The following is a 16310-nucleotide window of genomic DNA, read 5'->3' as shown; positions in this document are numbered from 1 at the left end:
TTACGTTATTTCAACGCGCTAATCTCCGGATTTATCGTTATTATTAAAAAAGATTTTAGTGGTAGATATTATGTTTGTTGAGGATATTTGTAGAATATAAATATTTCATAGTTATTTATAGGATCGAACTAGTTATTATGAACGTCAGAGAATCGCAAAAATAATAATCTATATAATAAGATTGTAACAATTTAGGTATTTTAATAATAAATGTTTTAATGGTTCGTCGTATAATATTATATTTAAATAATATTGTATTTTCAATTTCAATTCGACCGTAAAATTGTTTGATTATATAAGTCAATTAAACAAAAAAAAATTCGAAGTTAGTTTTCTTGCACGTAACCTTTATTTGAGGAAAATGACAGTGCACAATGATTTAGTTTTTGTAGTAGATTTAACACGTTATTAATTTGTAATTGTCATTTGTTCCAGGATTCTAGTGGGAGCGCCGGAAGACGAGCCCTACCACATAAACGATGTTCGTCGGCCGGGCGCGGTGTACCGCTGCCAGCCCGGCTACCGCGGCTACCTGTCCGAAGACAGCTCGAAACCGCTGCAGATGTGCTCGCTCATGGAGTTCGACAAGAACAGAAGTAAGTGCTTCATTCTTCATGACTGAAAGAACAGGCGTTTCACCCGTTTAGTACCACCTCATAAAAATACTTGCAGCTTCTGGCAGCGACTAGTAACATACTAGGGAATCGTACCTTAAATTTCTCTAGCTAAAAAAGAAAGGGAGTATGAACAAGAACAGGGAAGAGACTGGGTTAAGTGGGAAGTGGGAATAGTTACAATACACACCGATCTTGGATTTGAGTGTGCATTTGTAAGTTTTGTGTTTTAACTATACAATATTATGTTATCCCGTACAGAACTAAGATAATCACATAAGTAATGTGTACGTAGATACGAGAGAAATTACCAAAACAATTACCACGTGTAATAAACAAAAAATCACAATATGATGCTAAGTAAAGTAACTATAAAAGCATAACTTGTACGTTTCCATATACTTTGTATTTAAACCTTAAACATGCCCGTAAAGTTAACAAAACGCTACAATCTCAGTGCACAATGACACGACAATAAAACACGGCCGACAACACGAAAAACACGATTCCAACATTCGTGAAAAAGTTACGACGTAATGTGTGTTGTCTATTATTTGGCGTGCGGTCCCGTACTCCCGCGCAACGTGACAGCTCCGCGCACGCGCACCTGATTTATAACAATGTTGCAGCGCCACCGCTTTGTTCACAGACGGATGCCGTATATAATATGTCGGGGGATAATGTACCGCGAAATGTTTAGTCTTTATTACGTTTTACGAAGGAGATCGTGCTTGTTCTAATAAATGGGCGCGTCATATCGGACTGTTTACTTAAATGGTGAGGTTTTGAAATTAAATATGGTTCCATTTAGCAGCAAAAAGGGATCACAATGGAGCAAAATAGAGCATATTATTTCTTACTTATCTTTATAGTAAATTTCAATGAGATTATTATTAATGTCAGATTTTGTCTTATTAAAGTCGTGATACGTATGAAATATAATTTGCGTTTAGTCTTATTAATTCATCTAAAATCGTTGAAGTTTTCTATATTCTTCCCTCCTCCTTCTGATTGTTTAATTATTTATATAAAAGCTCAGAATTGAACTGTCACGGATTTTTGTGGATATATTAAACTTTGTTTTTTTTTAAATCTATAAGCTTGTAATTATTTTGATGTTGGACAAGGTATTATTATTCTTTGCCACTTGGGAACCGCAGCGGCGCACGCTTTCAGCGGTTCTCGGACGGGATCTCTCGCTGCCGAGGGTCGTAAAGGCCATGCTTGACAGCGAGAGATCGTGGCAGGCGGTGGTCTCCTTCTGCGTCATTACCTCTTCGCAGAAGGAGACCGCGGAGCGGGCCAGAGAGGAAGACGCCTCTGCTGGCCCACTCCGGCGCAGACGTACGGGGGCAAGGAGAAGGCGGTTTGCCCACCTCCTCCCCCCCTCGTAATAGTGGGGTCGGCGGCCGATAGTCGGGGGACTTCGGCCGGCCGGACGACACGACCCCATACGTCTGAGGGGTGGCCTTGTTGTGAGCGAGGCCACCCCATCATCATGCCGGGGCCCGCTAGCGCGACCCCTCTCGCCCCACCCAGGCGGATGACTGCTAACACGTGGTGGTTTTTAGTCAGTAGGAGTCTGACATAACCCTCTGGCGCCCCCGCGCTGGAGGGTATCCATGATGGATTTTCCCCACGTAAAAAAAAAAAGTTATTATTATTCTTTATACTTTGCAAAAAGATTACTAGAAGTTTAACCTTCAAAATGGTATAATATTTATCAGGACCTTATAACTTTGTAATTAGTGCTAGCACTGTCGATACTAAAGACACTTTTGTCGCCACTAGACAAGAATGCCCATTCTTTCTTGTCATTCGTCATGTCTTCATTCATTTATTCTGACTATCCGCTGAGGTTCAACATATTTTTTTTTTACCTACATTTTTAAACTTCTAAATTTAAAATAATTCTATGTATCAAAAATAGTTATAAGCATGTTAGGACTGGTTGAATTTTGTAACACTGTCAAATATGTAATTATCATAAAGATTAGGTGTAATGTATCATATTGGTTGCTGGCGGACAAGCACGTGGGTTGCCTGTTCTGAACAATAACATTAATATTATGAAAATCGGCATAGCACATGTTGTTTATACCATACAATTGGAATTCTGTTCTTATAAAACATATTTACTTAAACATTTTGTTTTGTTTTCTAAATATGTTAATTATGGTAATTTTTCTTAGATCATGAATTATGCATTTTATTAAAGAACTATATCAGTTATTTTTTTTTAAATTTCATATTTATTGGCATATATTTTTTAATGACTTAATAATTTTAAAAGTGTATAGCAAGATTTTTACACTTAAAAATAATTCTACTGCCAGAGTTCGAGGAATGCGTTCGTACACAGTTTTTAATTAAAATTTCGTTGTTTCATCAAAACAAGTTTTATTTATTGTTCGTTTAAAATTTTGCAAAAACGTCTTCATTTTTTAATTGATTGGCAGTTTTGTTGTTATGTAATGCTCTCTGATTCGTTTAATCTGATGCTTATATTTAATGCACTTACTTGTATTATTTATATTTGAATTATTGTATACGAATATAATATTATTAAGCTGAAAAGTTTGTTTGTTTGTAATAAATTTGGTGCTAATCTCGCGGAAATACTGGTTCAAATTGAAAAATTCTTTTTGAGCTTGAAAGCCGATAATTTACCGATACTATCACAATGGGCTATTTTTTCCTCAAATTAACATGAATGAAACCGCTTCAATATTCGTATATGATTATTATTTGTCCTCAAATATAAAATTAAATGGGACATCTCAACGCTCAAACTGATTTGTCAAAATGTGTATAGTTTTCAAATCAAAATCAAATTCAAAAACAGCTTTATTCAAATAGGCTCCAAGAGCACTTTCGAATCATCATTTTACAAATTAAAACTTTAAAAATAAATTATTATATTTGTAGAAGTAAAGCTACCACCGAAGTAACAAGTAGTCCTTTCCTGCCCCAATTTTTTTTTTTTCGGTACATGTAACATAAATGTTTGCTATTTAATCAAAAAATGTTAGTTGTAAATCTGTTAATACAATTCGTGTATAATTAGCGAGTATCGTGGATTACTGGGTCATGTCTGTGTGGGTGGCGCGTGGGTGCGCGAGCGCAAAAACCTGCATCGACTTTATTCGCTAACTATTACGCAATTAGTTTTATGCTTTTGTAGTTTTATTTGTAAACTTCGAGTAGTTATTTGTGTTAAATATTTTGTAGTTTATTTTATCTAATAGAATGTTAGAACTAAATAGCGCATTGCCTCTTACAATCATGTCGCAATTAGCAATTTAGATTAGAGATCGGTCGTTGTAATTATTTTTTATTTTAAGAGTTTAATTGTACTTTAATAGATTCGCTGTCATTACCACGCTATTATGACACTGTTTTGATACGATACGAAGTATAACAGTAAGAAGCTTCTCATTGAAGAGAAACTTCTTTGGGGACATGAGGGTAAAATTTTTACGGATGAAACGGCAACGTTTTGATGAAACGGCAACGTTTTGGCGATGGCGTTGGAACGGAAATCTCAAGCTTTTTTTTGTATAAATATAAACGAGACTTAAATATTAATTTGCCAAAGAAGTTTCACTTCTGACATGTGTACTTTGTACGCACGCACTTTTTTTCCTATCGTTTGTCAAAAGTAGATAGTAATAGTTCGATAGAAGTGGTCAAACGGAAGTGAATTTAAAAACTACTGCACTTATTATTTAAATGATAAAAGAAAGTGTTTACAGAAGTTCGTCGATCAACACAATTTGGTTGTGAAATACAATCGACTATGATAAGATAACGCTTGGTGATGTGCTGCGTTAAAACTTTGTTTATCGATCATGTGCTATGATTTCTTTTAAATATTTTTTTTCTTCTATATAAAGAAATAGGCCTATTTACAGCAGTGGGATGTTATAGGCTAAATCAATCAATGAATTTATTATTTTTATTTTATAAGTTTTATTAATTTGTCTTTTTAATACGTTACATAGAGTAAGTTAGAAATAAGTTATAGTCAAATGTTAGCTTTTTTAATACTGAAAATTCACTTTTATATTTGTAAACACATTATGTTGTCACAAAAATTGTACAAATATATATCTACAAATTTAGAATCACGCGTTGTCGATAAACGAATCCCATCACTATATATACGTGTATATTTGCGTTCATCTAGCGTTATCAGCGTGTAGCGGTTATCTCTAATGAAGTACAATGGAACCGCTTCCGAGGTGAAGAAAGTGCACTTATGATCTATTCGCTTCCTTGACACACTCTGCGGGCGTCTACTCGTGTATTCTTCACTAGCTCTCCTGTTCTGGCTTGTCTCGTCCTGTCCAACTAAAGTGATGATGTATGTAATAAACTGTTGAACTTTCTAGTATCACAGATTGATAGTTTTGACTACTGTTCCTTTATTAAAAGTCGTAGTGATTTATTCAACCAATAATAGTGTTATCGATCAGTATTGTGTTCCTGTAGGGATGTTTCATCAGTTGTGGATAACGCTATTTGATGGATGACGATACAAATAGACTTTGACAGCGGAAGGAATAAGCCAGCAGAAGCTGTTTCTCGTTAATTAAACAGCAACTTTAAGATTAATATAATGCGAAAAGAAATCTCTCATAAATATAGTAGAATTCCATGTTTGAAAATAATTCGATGGTAAAAAAGAATAATCTAGCATAAACTTTTTACTGTCGGATACTGTCATCCGTCAAATACCTTCGGCACACGCTTATGATGATTCTGGATTTTCAGGTGCCTATAAGCTACGATGATCGCTTACTATCGGATGAACCGTACGCTTGTTTACCGACCCAGTTGTAAAAAAAAAACAAATAATGATATAATGTATGCAGCTATTGCGTATCGTATCCGCATTCACACGCTACCGACATGACGTGAAAATTCGTGCACTATCCGTCCATCTGTAGCACCACGAGGATATGACTTGCATTTTGATGTTCCATGGACCTGCTCTAACTAGTAAATAGTGAACTTTCTGAATGATTCGCGAACTTATGTCATACGTTAACACGTGTGTATTTATGTGTATATATGTAACTACATGTTGTTATCTTCTTATAGTTGATGGCCGCAACTTGGTTCGCTTTACTAATATGTTAACAATTCGACGAATTGTCTTTAGAGTAATCCAGTAAGTCCAGTTTGTGAGATATTGACAGAGTGTTAAGATGATATCTAGATAGATTAATCTAGATAGATTAAGTATTAAGTTCTACTTCCAAGATCACAACTGAGCATCATGTTGGAACCAACTGTATGAGTCATTCTCTGTATGAGATAATCAAAACTCGAAAAATGATTATTTTGGTTAAACATTTTTTAAACTGACTGTTGATTTATTTTATAGTGGTAAATTAGTTATATGAATATATATATTTGGGTTCATAAACTAATCAAACAAGATAGACGTAAAATATATATTTTTTTTCAACAGAGTTATCACACGGTGCCAGTTTTATTAAATATATAAATTTGTGAGTGTTCTTATAAGCATACTCGAATGAAGTATATTTTGATTTGATTTTTTCCCATCTTTCGTGGTATTTATCTTGGCATGTGTAGTAGTTGAGTTTACTTGAACGTGAAGTTGTATTTTTGTAACAGCTGATACTATTACTTCCCACGCCATAATCAAAATACAAGTTAGCAATGAGATTGTCCGGCAGTTATTAAAACAAATTACGTGGGTTCGATATTCGGCTGTGGGCGGCCGTGGGCGGATTCGTTTTCCAAGTTGTCATCATACCTTAAGGTGCACTCGTGCGCTTAACTACAAGATTTTAATTGACATAAGAAAAACGACAACATAATGGGAGAAATTTCCCAGCAGGCCGAAGCATCCTTTCTTGTTTCGATAACGCCTCGCTAGATGGCGTTACTCTTATTTTTGACCGCCAACACTTTTTTATTTTTCATGTAATTTAAATGTTAATTTGGACTTCAGGTTTTATCAACCCGATACTGCTAACGTGTTAATAAGCCATTAAATTTATAATATGACTCCTTCAATCTGCCTTTAGAATATTAATTAGTTTAAAAGAGTAACTGTGGAGTTTCTAATTATTCTCTGCTGAATCTACATTCCAAATCGGTCTTAGCTTCACACATAACAAATTTATCAAGGAGTAATATAATTATTTGTCAAATATTTCAAATGTATTTTAAGGCGTCAAGTAGGAAAGTAAAAAGGTAATATTTTTTTTATTCCTTTTACAGTGGACTGTTAAACGATGTATTGTTTTTGTTACATTGCTTATTTTATTATGTGTGTTAAAATAATTTTGACATTAAATAATACAGTGGCCTGTCTTTGATTGTGTATAAATCAAACATACATGTAATAATGCTAACCGCAAATAGGCCTGTGGGTCGTCTGAGAGTTATTTCAAGTGAAAGATTGTTAAATCAACTCAGCCTTGACACTATTGAACGATTTAAATCAATCGTTTTAAAGAATTGTGTATTTTTCACTGTTATTATTAATTTATTTATGGGATTTTATGAAATTGCTGCACTACTTAAATAAATCGACTTAGAAAAATATAAAGTTCTGTTTCTAAATTTGGTTGCGTCGTTTTTATATGTGTATGTAAATATTTTAAAAACATACCACGTAGTTTTTATATTGTATAAAATTTGAAAACAATTTTGAAAACAATCTTTTTTTTTTTTAAATTGAAACAAGCGAATTGGTCAAGGAGATAATGTATTAATTTTATCAATGATATTTTTATATTATCCGAAATATATTATATATATATTGAAAGTTTTACGCAGTTTTTATATACAAAATCGTTTACTTAGTATTTTTAAATAGACTTTTTTAAAAAAAATTAAAACAGATTAAACTCAAGTCAAACGAGAATTGTCACGGGGAAATATAAAAATTTAATAAATGACTTTTTTTTTTAAATAATACAATTCTAAATAAAAGGTTTATTTTACTTACATATAAATATAACAATATACGATCTAATTCACAAACGTGAATATTCTTAACATTTAAAATATAACTTGTTTTGACTAAAACTAGTATCTAGGCGTGTTAACATTAGAACCGGTTTTTAGATCTGACGTCATTTTAAGCCGTTAAAAATACCTAAACCGTAGAATACATAATGTTTAATAATTGTGTTTGCTCGCAAACGAAAAAAAAAACGACTTCAATTACATCGACGAGTAATACAACGTAGTTCCACGAAAAAATTGTCAAGTAACTACGCGTTATCAAAGATTACTCAAAAAGTAGTTATCAGATCTCGATAAAATTTATATGTCACCACATGATAAATATCAGCTTTTGATTAAATTAAAAATTATCAAAATCGGTACACCCAGTAAAAAGTTATTGCGGATTTTCGAGAGTTTCCCTCGATTTCTCTGAGATCCCATCATCATTGCCTAGTTTCTTTATCATGGTACCAAACTACGGATATCCTCTTTCCAACAAAAAAAGAATTATCAAAATCGGTACATCCAGTAGAAAGTTATTGCGAATTTTCGAGAGTTTTCCTCGATTTCTCTGGGATCCCATCATCAGATCCTAGTTTCGTTGTCATGGTACTAAGCTAGGGATATCCCCTTTCCAACAAAAAAAGGATTATCAAAATCAGTACATCCAGTAGAAAGTTATGCGGTATAAATGCGGGAATTAATGCGGTATAATACAACGTAGGTCGACGAAAAAAGCGTCAAGTAAAAACGCATTATTAGATATAGCTCGAAAAGTAGTTGTTAGATCTCAAATAAATTTAAATGGGAACAATAGGCACACACTACCTTGCGATTAAAAAAAATTGTCGAAATCGGTCCACACGGTCAAAAGTTCTGATGTAACATACATAAAAAAAACAGTCGAATTAAGAACCTCCTCATTTTTTGGAAGTCGGTTAAAAATATACTTAAAGTCACACAAATTTGGTATTTAACGTACTGATAACAAAAAGATTTTTTTGGTGATTGTCACATGTATATTTATTCAGAGGATTTTTTTGGCTGTATGCTCAAATACCGCGTGCTATTTATTTTTTAATGAGTAAAACAACTGAAACAAAGTAACAGACAGAGTTTCTTTCTTTGCAGTTAGAGCAATTTTTTGTTTTTAAACGAAATTATTATTGCTTTAACATTGAACGATATTGAATTATATTATATTCTTAATTGCACTTAAAAAAAAGAAACAAGTAAAAATCATAATTACAAAGAAAGTTGGCAATCTCTAGAAGAGATCTCTACCAGTCTACCCGTGGATTAATAATAATGATTATAAATCTATAAACTTATTCAGAATTAATAATATAAAATACATGTATACTTGACTACATACACACTTATATGAACATGTACATATATAAATAAAATAGATACATACATAAAATACATACATACATAAATAAATACATACATTGAGAGTATATCCATTATGAGAGGTTGATGAATTCGGAGAAAAGATGATTTCTTAGCTTGTCCTTAAAAGCATAAATTGAAGTGCTTTCTTGGATCGCTTTTAGTAAACGATTCCAAAGCGTTGTAGCACGTATAGTGAAGGAATTGAGCAAGAAGTTGGTGTTATGTCTAGGGACTTCAAGCATCGATGTGATGCGAAAACTCCTTGAACGTGTTGGGTGGGAAGAAGATGGAAATGGGACCGAAGGTAGGAGGGAGAATTTTGATCATGTAGTATTTTATAGAGAAAAGAAAGGATGTGCATATCACGGCGAAGGTAGATTGGGAGCCACTCCAGTTGAGTACGAAATTGGGAGACGTGATCATATTTTTGTAAACCAAAGATAAAGCGTATCGCAAGATTTTGTAGACGCTCTAATTTATTAAGTAGCTCTTGTGTCACATCTAAATAGCACACATCTGCATAGTCGAGGATAGGTAAAAGAAAGGATTGCGCAAGCAGAATTTTGGTTTTAAGTGGAAGAAAGTATTTAAGACGCTTAAGAGAGTGGAAAGTGTAGTGCATCCTTTTGCTGACTTCGCTGACATGAGCTATCCAAGATAAGTTTTTATCCAAAATCAAGCCTAAGTTTTTAGTTTTTTGAATTAAAGAAAAGTAATATTATTATAACATATTGACCTTGCAGTTTATAATTTGAAAAGAAAAATGTCATCGTTTTTACGTCTCTTTAATGTAAAAAATAACAGTAAAGATTTGTGAGACATCTGTAACTTTCTCTTACAAACCGATGCTCAAAATATAATTAGGCCGTTTATTTTCAGCTCAAAAGAAACTTAGAATAGATTTACGAAAGAGATAATTCAATATTTACAAACGCAATCCATCTTGCGTGTTTGTGTCGATCGCCGCTCGCCGAAGTGGTTCTGATTGGGAACCATTCAGACCGAGTTGAAAGCGGTAACATTAACGCATCGTACGTTGATAAAACATAAATCAATGAGCCGCATGGACGGTGTAGGGTGGCCATCTTACTAAAAACAATTAATTAAAATAAAACACCCTATACTCAACTCCAATAGAATCAAAATCTTGTATTGAGGATCCGGTGACATATAACACAAAGACAGACCACAAGAAATATTTTCATGACCTATACAAATACTATTCGTGTGCGAGGATCGAAACCGAGACAGTAAAGCGCAATAGCCCACTACTGGGATCATCACACCAACCCGTCATTATTAGTATTTCTTAATATTTTCTTGTACATGATCCAATGTAAGCTTACACATCTATCAGAACTTAAAGCTCTAGTTTGTGAATTCTCCATATCTTAAATATGTAATTAGGAAACCTGCATACTCTTGAAAGATATTTTAAGATTTTTTGAGGAATTGTACAGTAACTACTGCAGAAAAAAAAAAAACATTTTTCTAAGAAAGTAGTCAAAAATCGAATCAGCAGTTCATCCCTATCCAGAAACTCTAGGTGTAGTATAATAGTAAAAGCAGCACATGCCGTACACTTATTTTAAAAACACAGGGGAATAGAAAAGAGCTTAGGATTAGAAAGAGAAAGAAGATTTGCCTTTAGCTCCCTCACTCAAAAAAAAAAAAAAATCAATTGTAGCCACAGCATTTGTATATGAAGTCAGTGACTCATGTATTTGTTAATTTAAGTTTAAATCAAAGATGAAACAAATGAACAGAAATTGAGGTCAATTGAATATAATGCAAGCGACGTTCCGCGTATTGATTAAGAATAAATAAATTATTTGCATTGAATGCATGTAGGGTGACCGTTCGAAATATATATTTCATTTTATTTTAATTCTTTAAGGGTCATTATTGCATAAACTGTAAACTATCTAAAATACATTTACATTTGTCATCCACATACAGATGAAATATTTCAAAGCATTCAAACAAAATTTGTTACAAAATTTCATGTTGACTTAAAATAAAAATTAATTAATTTCTTTAATTAATTATATTTTAAATGTAAACTAAATGAAAAAATAGTAAATATATAGAAAATTTTAAAAAAATAATGAACATATCCAGGAATTACGCCAAAGCATCAATATAACTTATGCAATTCTGTTTCTTGTTATTAATAATTCTTTTCAACATTTTGATCTTTACATAATATTAGTTAATACTTATGTGGCAAAATTACTGACAAATAAATTTATATTTATCCTCACTATAAAGTTATCATATTGACTGTACAATCCATAGCACCACATTCGTTTTAGGGTCGACTTTGATGCGCTTGCGCTCCTCCAGAAGCGTCATTTATTTCGTTTCATGCGCAAACGTACAGGTCAATGACCCAATGTTAGTTTACAAGTGCACATTTGTACGAACCCTGATTTCTTTATTGACATTGCTGTTGACGTCATCAAGTACGTGCTCGACGTCTGATTGTATAATTTCAAAACCACTAAAGTTTAATTAAAAATCAATCAAACCAGAGAAGTATGAATAAAGTGATGAGTAAATTATTGTTTTCCTTATGTTTTGTAATTTTAGTCTATTTTTACTAACATTTTAGTTTTTATCCATTGACCAGAAAGTTAGAGCTTAAATCATTTCAATCTATTATACAAGAAAACAAAAACTTTACTACAATTGCAATATATCTATTAAAATGCCAGTGTTGTCAAATATATCGCTCATTATTTTAAACAAAACGTCACGAAAATAACCCTAGAGTAAATCCGCACCTTTTTTGCGCTGTCATAAAGATAAGCACTTTCCAATCACGATTACCCTTGCTTTATCATATTTACCCAACGTTCCTCAAACACGACTCACGTGCAAACAAACAATTCACAAAGGTCTGGACAAACATTAGCCGTTGGACATTGGCCAAATTTGTTCAAAACCTGTTCTTGAGTGTTTTGAAGTGGCCAAACCTTACGGTTCAAGAAAAATTTGTATGTTCGACGGTGATTAGTATTTGGGATGTAATTTGAGACGAGATTTGCGTAACTGTTTGAAAATTCAAACTATAGAATTAAACGTTTAGTGGTTTACTTAGGTAGAAACTATTGCGTTTTCTTTAATAACAATTAACTGTCGCCCGCGACTTCTTTCGCGAGGAAATATTGTTGTGTATGTATGAGAACTGTCTTTGTAAAATACAATAGTTATGCTAAGAAGCTTATTTAACTTTTTGAACCTAATACGGCTACAAGTGGATATCTTGTTTTGTGAAAAGCAAAAACAAGAACGATTTCCTTGGGATAACCCCATGGAAATCGTAAAATTTTGCAGGATAATCCAAAGTTTCAGATTAATAATTGGGTTATGTGGTTCCTTAACGTATAACTAGCATTATAATATAACTAGCTATGCCTGCGTCTTCGTCCGCGTGGAATTTAACAAAAAAGTTATTGTTCAGTTCGCAGACTTATAAAATAAATAACTTTCAAAAATAAAAGTACCCTAAAAAATGAAACGATATTACTCGCAGTGGAGCAACATAATTGATTATATATGTATGTACCCTAATATAAAAAGGACGACTTTACTTAATTAGGACGTTAACTGATCTTTTTATTCACTAAAACAATTTCATTACTAGAATTAAAATCACTTGTAAACGAATTGTTTTATAGTTTCCAATACTATCTGCCAATTGCTTTACAACCGCCAACCCATATTTGACAACACACAATTATAAACCCTGGGTATATTGCTATAAGGACCAGATTACTTTAAAATTTACGAAACTATTCCATTTATACCCCAACAATTAAACGGAAACCCTAAATCAGTTTACACGATTAATACACTTAAGTTAAAAGGATAAGGGTCAAATTTCCTTAAACGCTGTTATATTTACGACCTCCGTACTAGGATCAATTAGTTACAAGTGGTCTACAGTTCTGGCCAATTCGTTCAATTCGGAAGCTCAATTGAGACCAGATTGATGAGGTATTCATTCATATTACGTTTGAGATTGTTTTATGGTTATTGAGTTTTATTTGTAACGAACTTTTTTTGTGACATCTTTCGCGATTACAAATTAATTTCAATCCCCTTTCTCAAGGTAGTTACACAAAATTGTGAGATAAATAGTATTCAGTGTAATTATACATTTAGACTTAAAAAGTCTAACTTTCTCGCAATTTTGACAACCTAAGTCAATGTAAAAAAGCTATTTTTGAAAATTCTAATGTGTTGGTCAGTTGTATATTTTTACTCTGTGGTCTATGTTAATATGACACATAGATACATATAATACATAATTACGTACCTATTTTTTTATGTTTTTAACTGCGATACATTTGATGACGTAATGGTAGAGGGAATCGAAAACACCGTGGGGTTCCAAACATTTCGTGATCGGGGAAGATGGAATTGTAACTAAACAAAAAATAAAGAACGAAAAAGTATTTATACATGAAAAAAAAATAAAGAACGAAAAAGTATTTATACATAAAAAAAAAGAAATGGGTTGATTTTGTAGAATTTGTTTCCATGAAATTTATCTTTTTTCGTCTTAGTTGTGTAATTGTGTGTATCGTGTTTTTTTCTTTAATTTCAGAAGTAAAAAACGGTCTTAATCTAATAAGAGTGTAAGCTATCAAAATGACATACTTATTATACTAATAACTCTTGTGTTTTACAGCTATTGTACTTTATTTGCATTCTAAATTGGCCGTTATCTTTATTACACATGTGTTTTTTGTAATATAAATATTCTTCGTATGTGGTAACATATTTCTGCAGAAGCAACGTCAATAAAAATTTAACCCATTGTTTCTGCCATAATTTAAGATCAGCGCTTGACAATATATTAACAATTTTATTATATTTAACGATTCTTTTAAAGTTTTTTTAATATCAAGTGTTAATTTTATAAATTATTTCACATATAATCTTAAGTTTTCCTCCACCAAAAATGTTTAAATTTATAATGAAACAATTTTTTCGGATTTTATCGCGGTTGATCAAGTTTTTTAGATGTCTGACGTTAAGTTTTTAGGACTCCTCCTCAGTCCTCCCGTGATTCATGTTTTTTTTTTAATTTTGTTGATTGGATTTTAATTAAGTACATAAAGTATTTAGGAAATTTAGTATTTTAGAAAATAACAAATACCGTAAAATAAAATAAATCAAACAAAATAATAATAATAATAATTTAAACTATTAAGTGAAATAAAAAAACATATGGCTTTATTTATTTTTGTCAACAGTATAAAGTTTCATAAATAATTTAAAAAAAAGTTTACTAGTAATATTTTAGTTTTACAAACGTCATATTATACAGTCGTGTGACTGATGTTACGTTACTTCCGTTATATATTTTTCTTACGGTTTTAGTATCACATTTTTTTCAGTTCGCTCGTCCAGCCAGTTAAGCCTGCCGTAAGGAACTTAGTTCCAATAAACGTTTAAATTGCCAACTATGCTCGTTCCGATCAGCCAATACAATGGGTCTTTTAAGGTTTGAATGAATGGCTTAAAAATGACAAAAAATGACTTACGTTGTGTTAGAACTCGAACGATGATATGCAACATATTTTTCATACAAGAATTAAAAAGTGTAATATGAGTAGTAAGTGTGAATGAGTTAGTGAGGAAAAATAATTAAGCAAATTTGATAAAGGCGGTTGTTATGGCAACTGGCTATTTCTGCTAGCTCTAATTAAAAATGTTTGTGTATAACGTAAATATAGATTTTTGATATAGTCTACATGATTTTATTTATGTCTTTTACGGACCCCTAAAATATTATTTCAAATATAATTTTTTAAGGCTGTTGATTATATGTATTAATTATTATTATAAAAATAGAGAATGAAGTCATTAGCAAGTAACACAATTGATACGTCAACATTTCATTTACGATTATTAATATTTTCGGTTGGCATCGAACTGTTAAAGGGAACTTTTTGTTTCTACCTAATTATCTGTTACGGAAGGGTGGAACCCTATATTAAAACTTGCATAGCATTATTAACACTACACGTTTGATGTTATAGATTACATTACAATAATGCGACTATTCGTGTTCAATGATCATTACGTTAGAATGATTACATGATGTTTTGTATTTTTCAAAAAATTAATACATCCGAAGTAGACATAACATTTTTTTAGTATGATGGATATGATACCTTTCATTTCGGAACACAACTTATATTTCATACATTTAGTTAGATGGATGTCAATAGTTACAAAAAGACACGGTTTGATTTCACCATTGTCACGTAGGATGGAGAATACGCATAGAAGATAAATGGTTTACGGTCGAGATTGCAGTCTTCGTAAAATATTAAGTAAAAACTAATAATAATTTAGTTCATAGCTTTAAAACTTAAACAACAGAAACATTGTTGTTTAAACTCAGAAATAATAAAATCGTTTATTTCGATATATTCTGTGGCCACGGTTTTATAGGGATAAAATTTGACGGATGATTCTGCTGATATTACCCTGCTTTATCAGCTGGCGTATTCACGTCCAACATATGTTTTATTTAAATAATAATATAATATTTTTCTTTCGGTAGGACTCGAAAAAAATCCTAAGCACATAAAGTATAATCAGTCTCATAATTTAGAAAAATGTGCAATAAAAGTAATAAAAAAACCAAGACAGATTCAATTTGTACCCTGCGTTATGACCGAAACAGACTCGTCTAAAAATACTTTTTCATTTGATCTTGACTCCTTGAGTGTTAATTAACACTTAACAATACATGAACATCACGCTGATACAAACGGATGTTAACTCATTTAAATAAACATTTATCAGTAAGGTCGAATTTTGTATATTTTGAAACGATTTCAGAAAAAGTTGAGACTCTAAAATTCGGATTAATTATGTTTTGGGTTTGTATGTATGTGTGATTTGTTGCTTATTATAATTTTATACTAATTTTCATAATAATATTGTAATTATTACGGTATATGCATTACAATTAAGTTTAGGTTTAATATAAATAATATGAAAAAAAAACCCTTTTAAGGCTTAAAATAGTGAATCAAATAAAAGTTAAGCGATTCTTAACCGACTTCAAAAAAGAAGGACGTGATATATATATATATATATATATATATATATATATATATATATATATATATTTAATGTATGTTCGGGGATAAATATTAATTCTTTTTTTGTTGGAAAGGAGATATCCCAGGTGTGGTACCATGATAAAGAAACCAGGATCTGATGATGGAATCCCAGAGATATCGAGGTTAACTCTCGAATATCGTAGTGACG

The 16310-nt window shown here is 31.9% G+C and overlaps 1 protein-coding gene across 1 annotated transcript in view; it reads left to right on the top strand.

The window, feature by feature from the left end:
- Positions 1 to 16310, top strand: part of LOC123653637 (integrin alpha-PS2) — a 112545-nt gene that overhangs the window by 47114 nt on the left and 49121 nt on the right. Inside the window, exon 2 of the mRNA XM_045589630.1 lies at positions 436 to 596. Coding sequence (XP_045445586.1) covers positions 436 to 596 — 161 coding nt within the window. The remainder of the gene's footprint in view (positions 1 to 435; positions 597 to 16310) is intronic.

This window comes from Melitaea cinxia, chromosome 5, assembly GCF_905220565.1.
Source record: "Melitaea cinxia chromosome 5, ilMelCinx1.1, whole genome shotgun sequence".
Classification (NCBI taxonomy): domain Eukaryota; kingdom Metazoa; phylum Arthropoda; class Insecta; order Lepidoptera; family Nymphalidae; genus Melitaea; species Melitaea cinxia.
The sequence above is the reverse complement of the archived record's forward strand: the minus strand, read 5'-3'. Positions and strand labels throughout refer to the sequence as shown.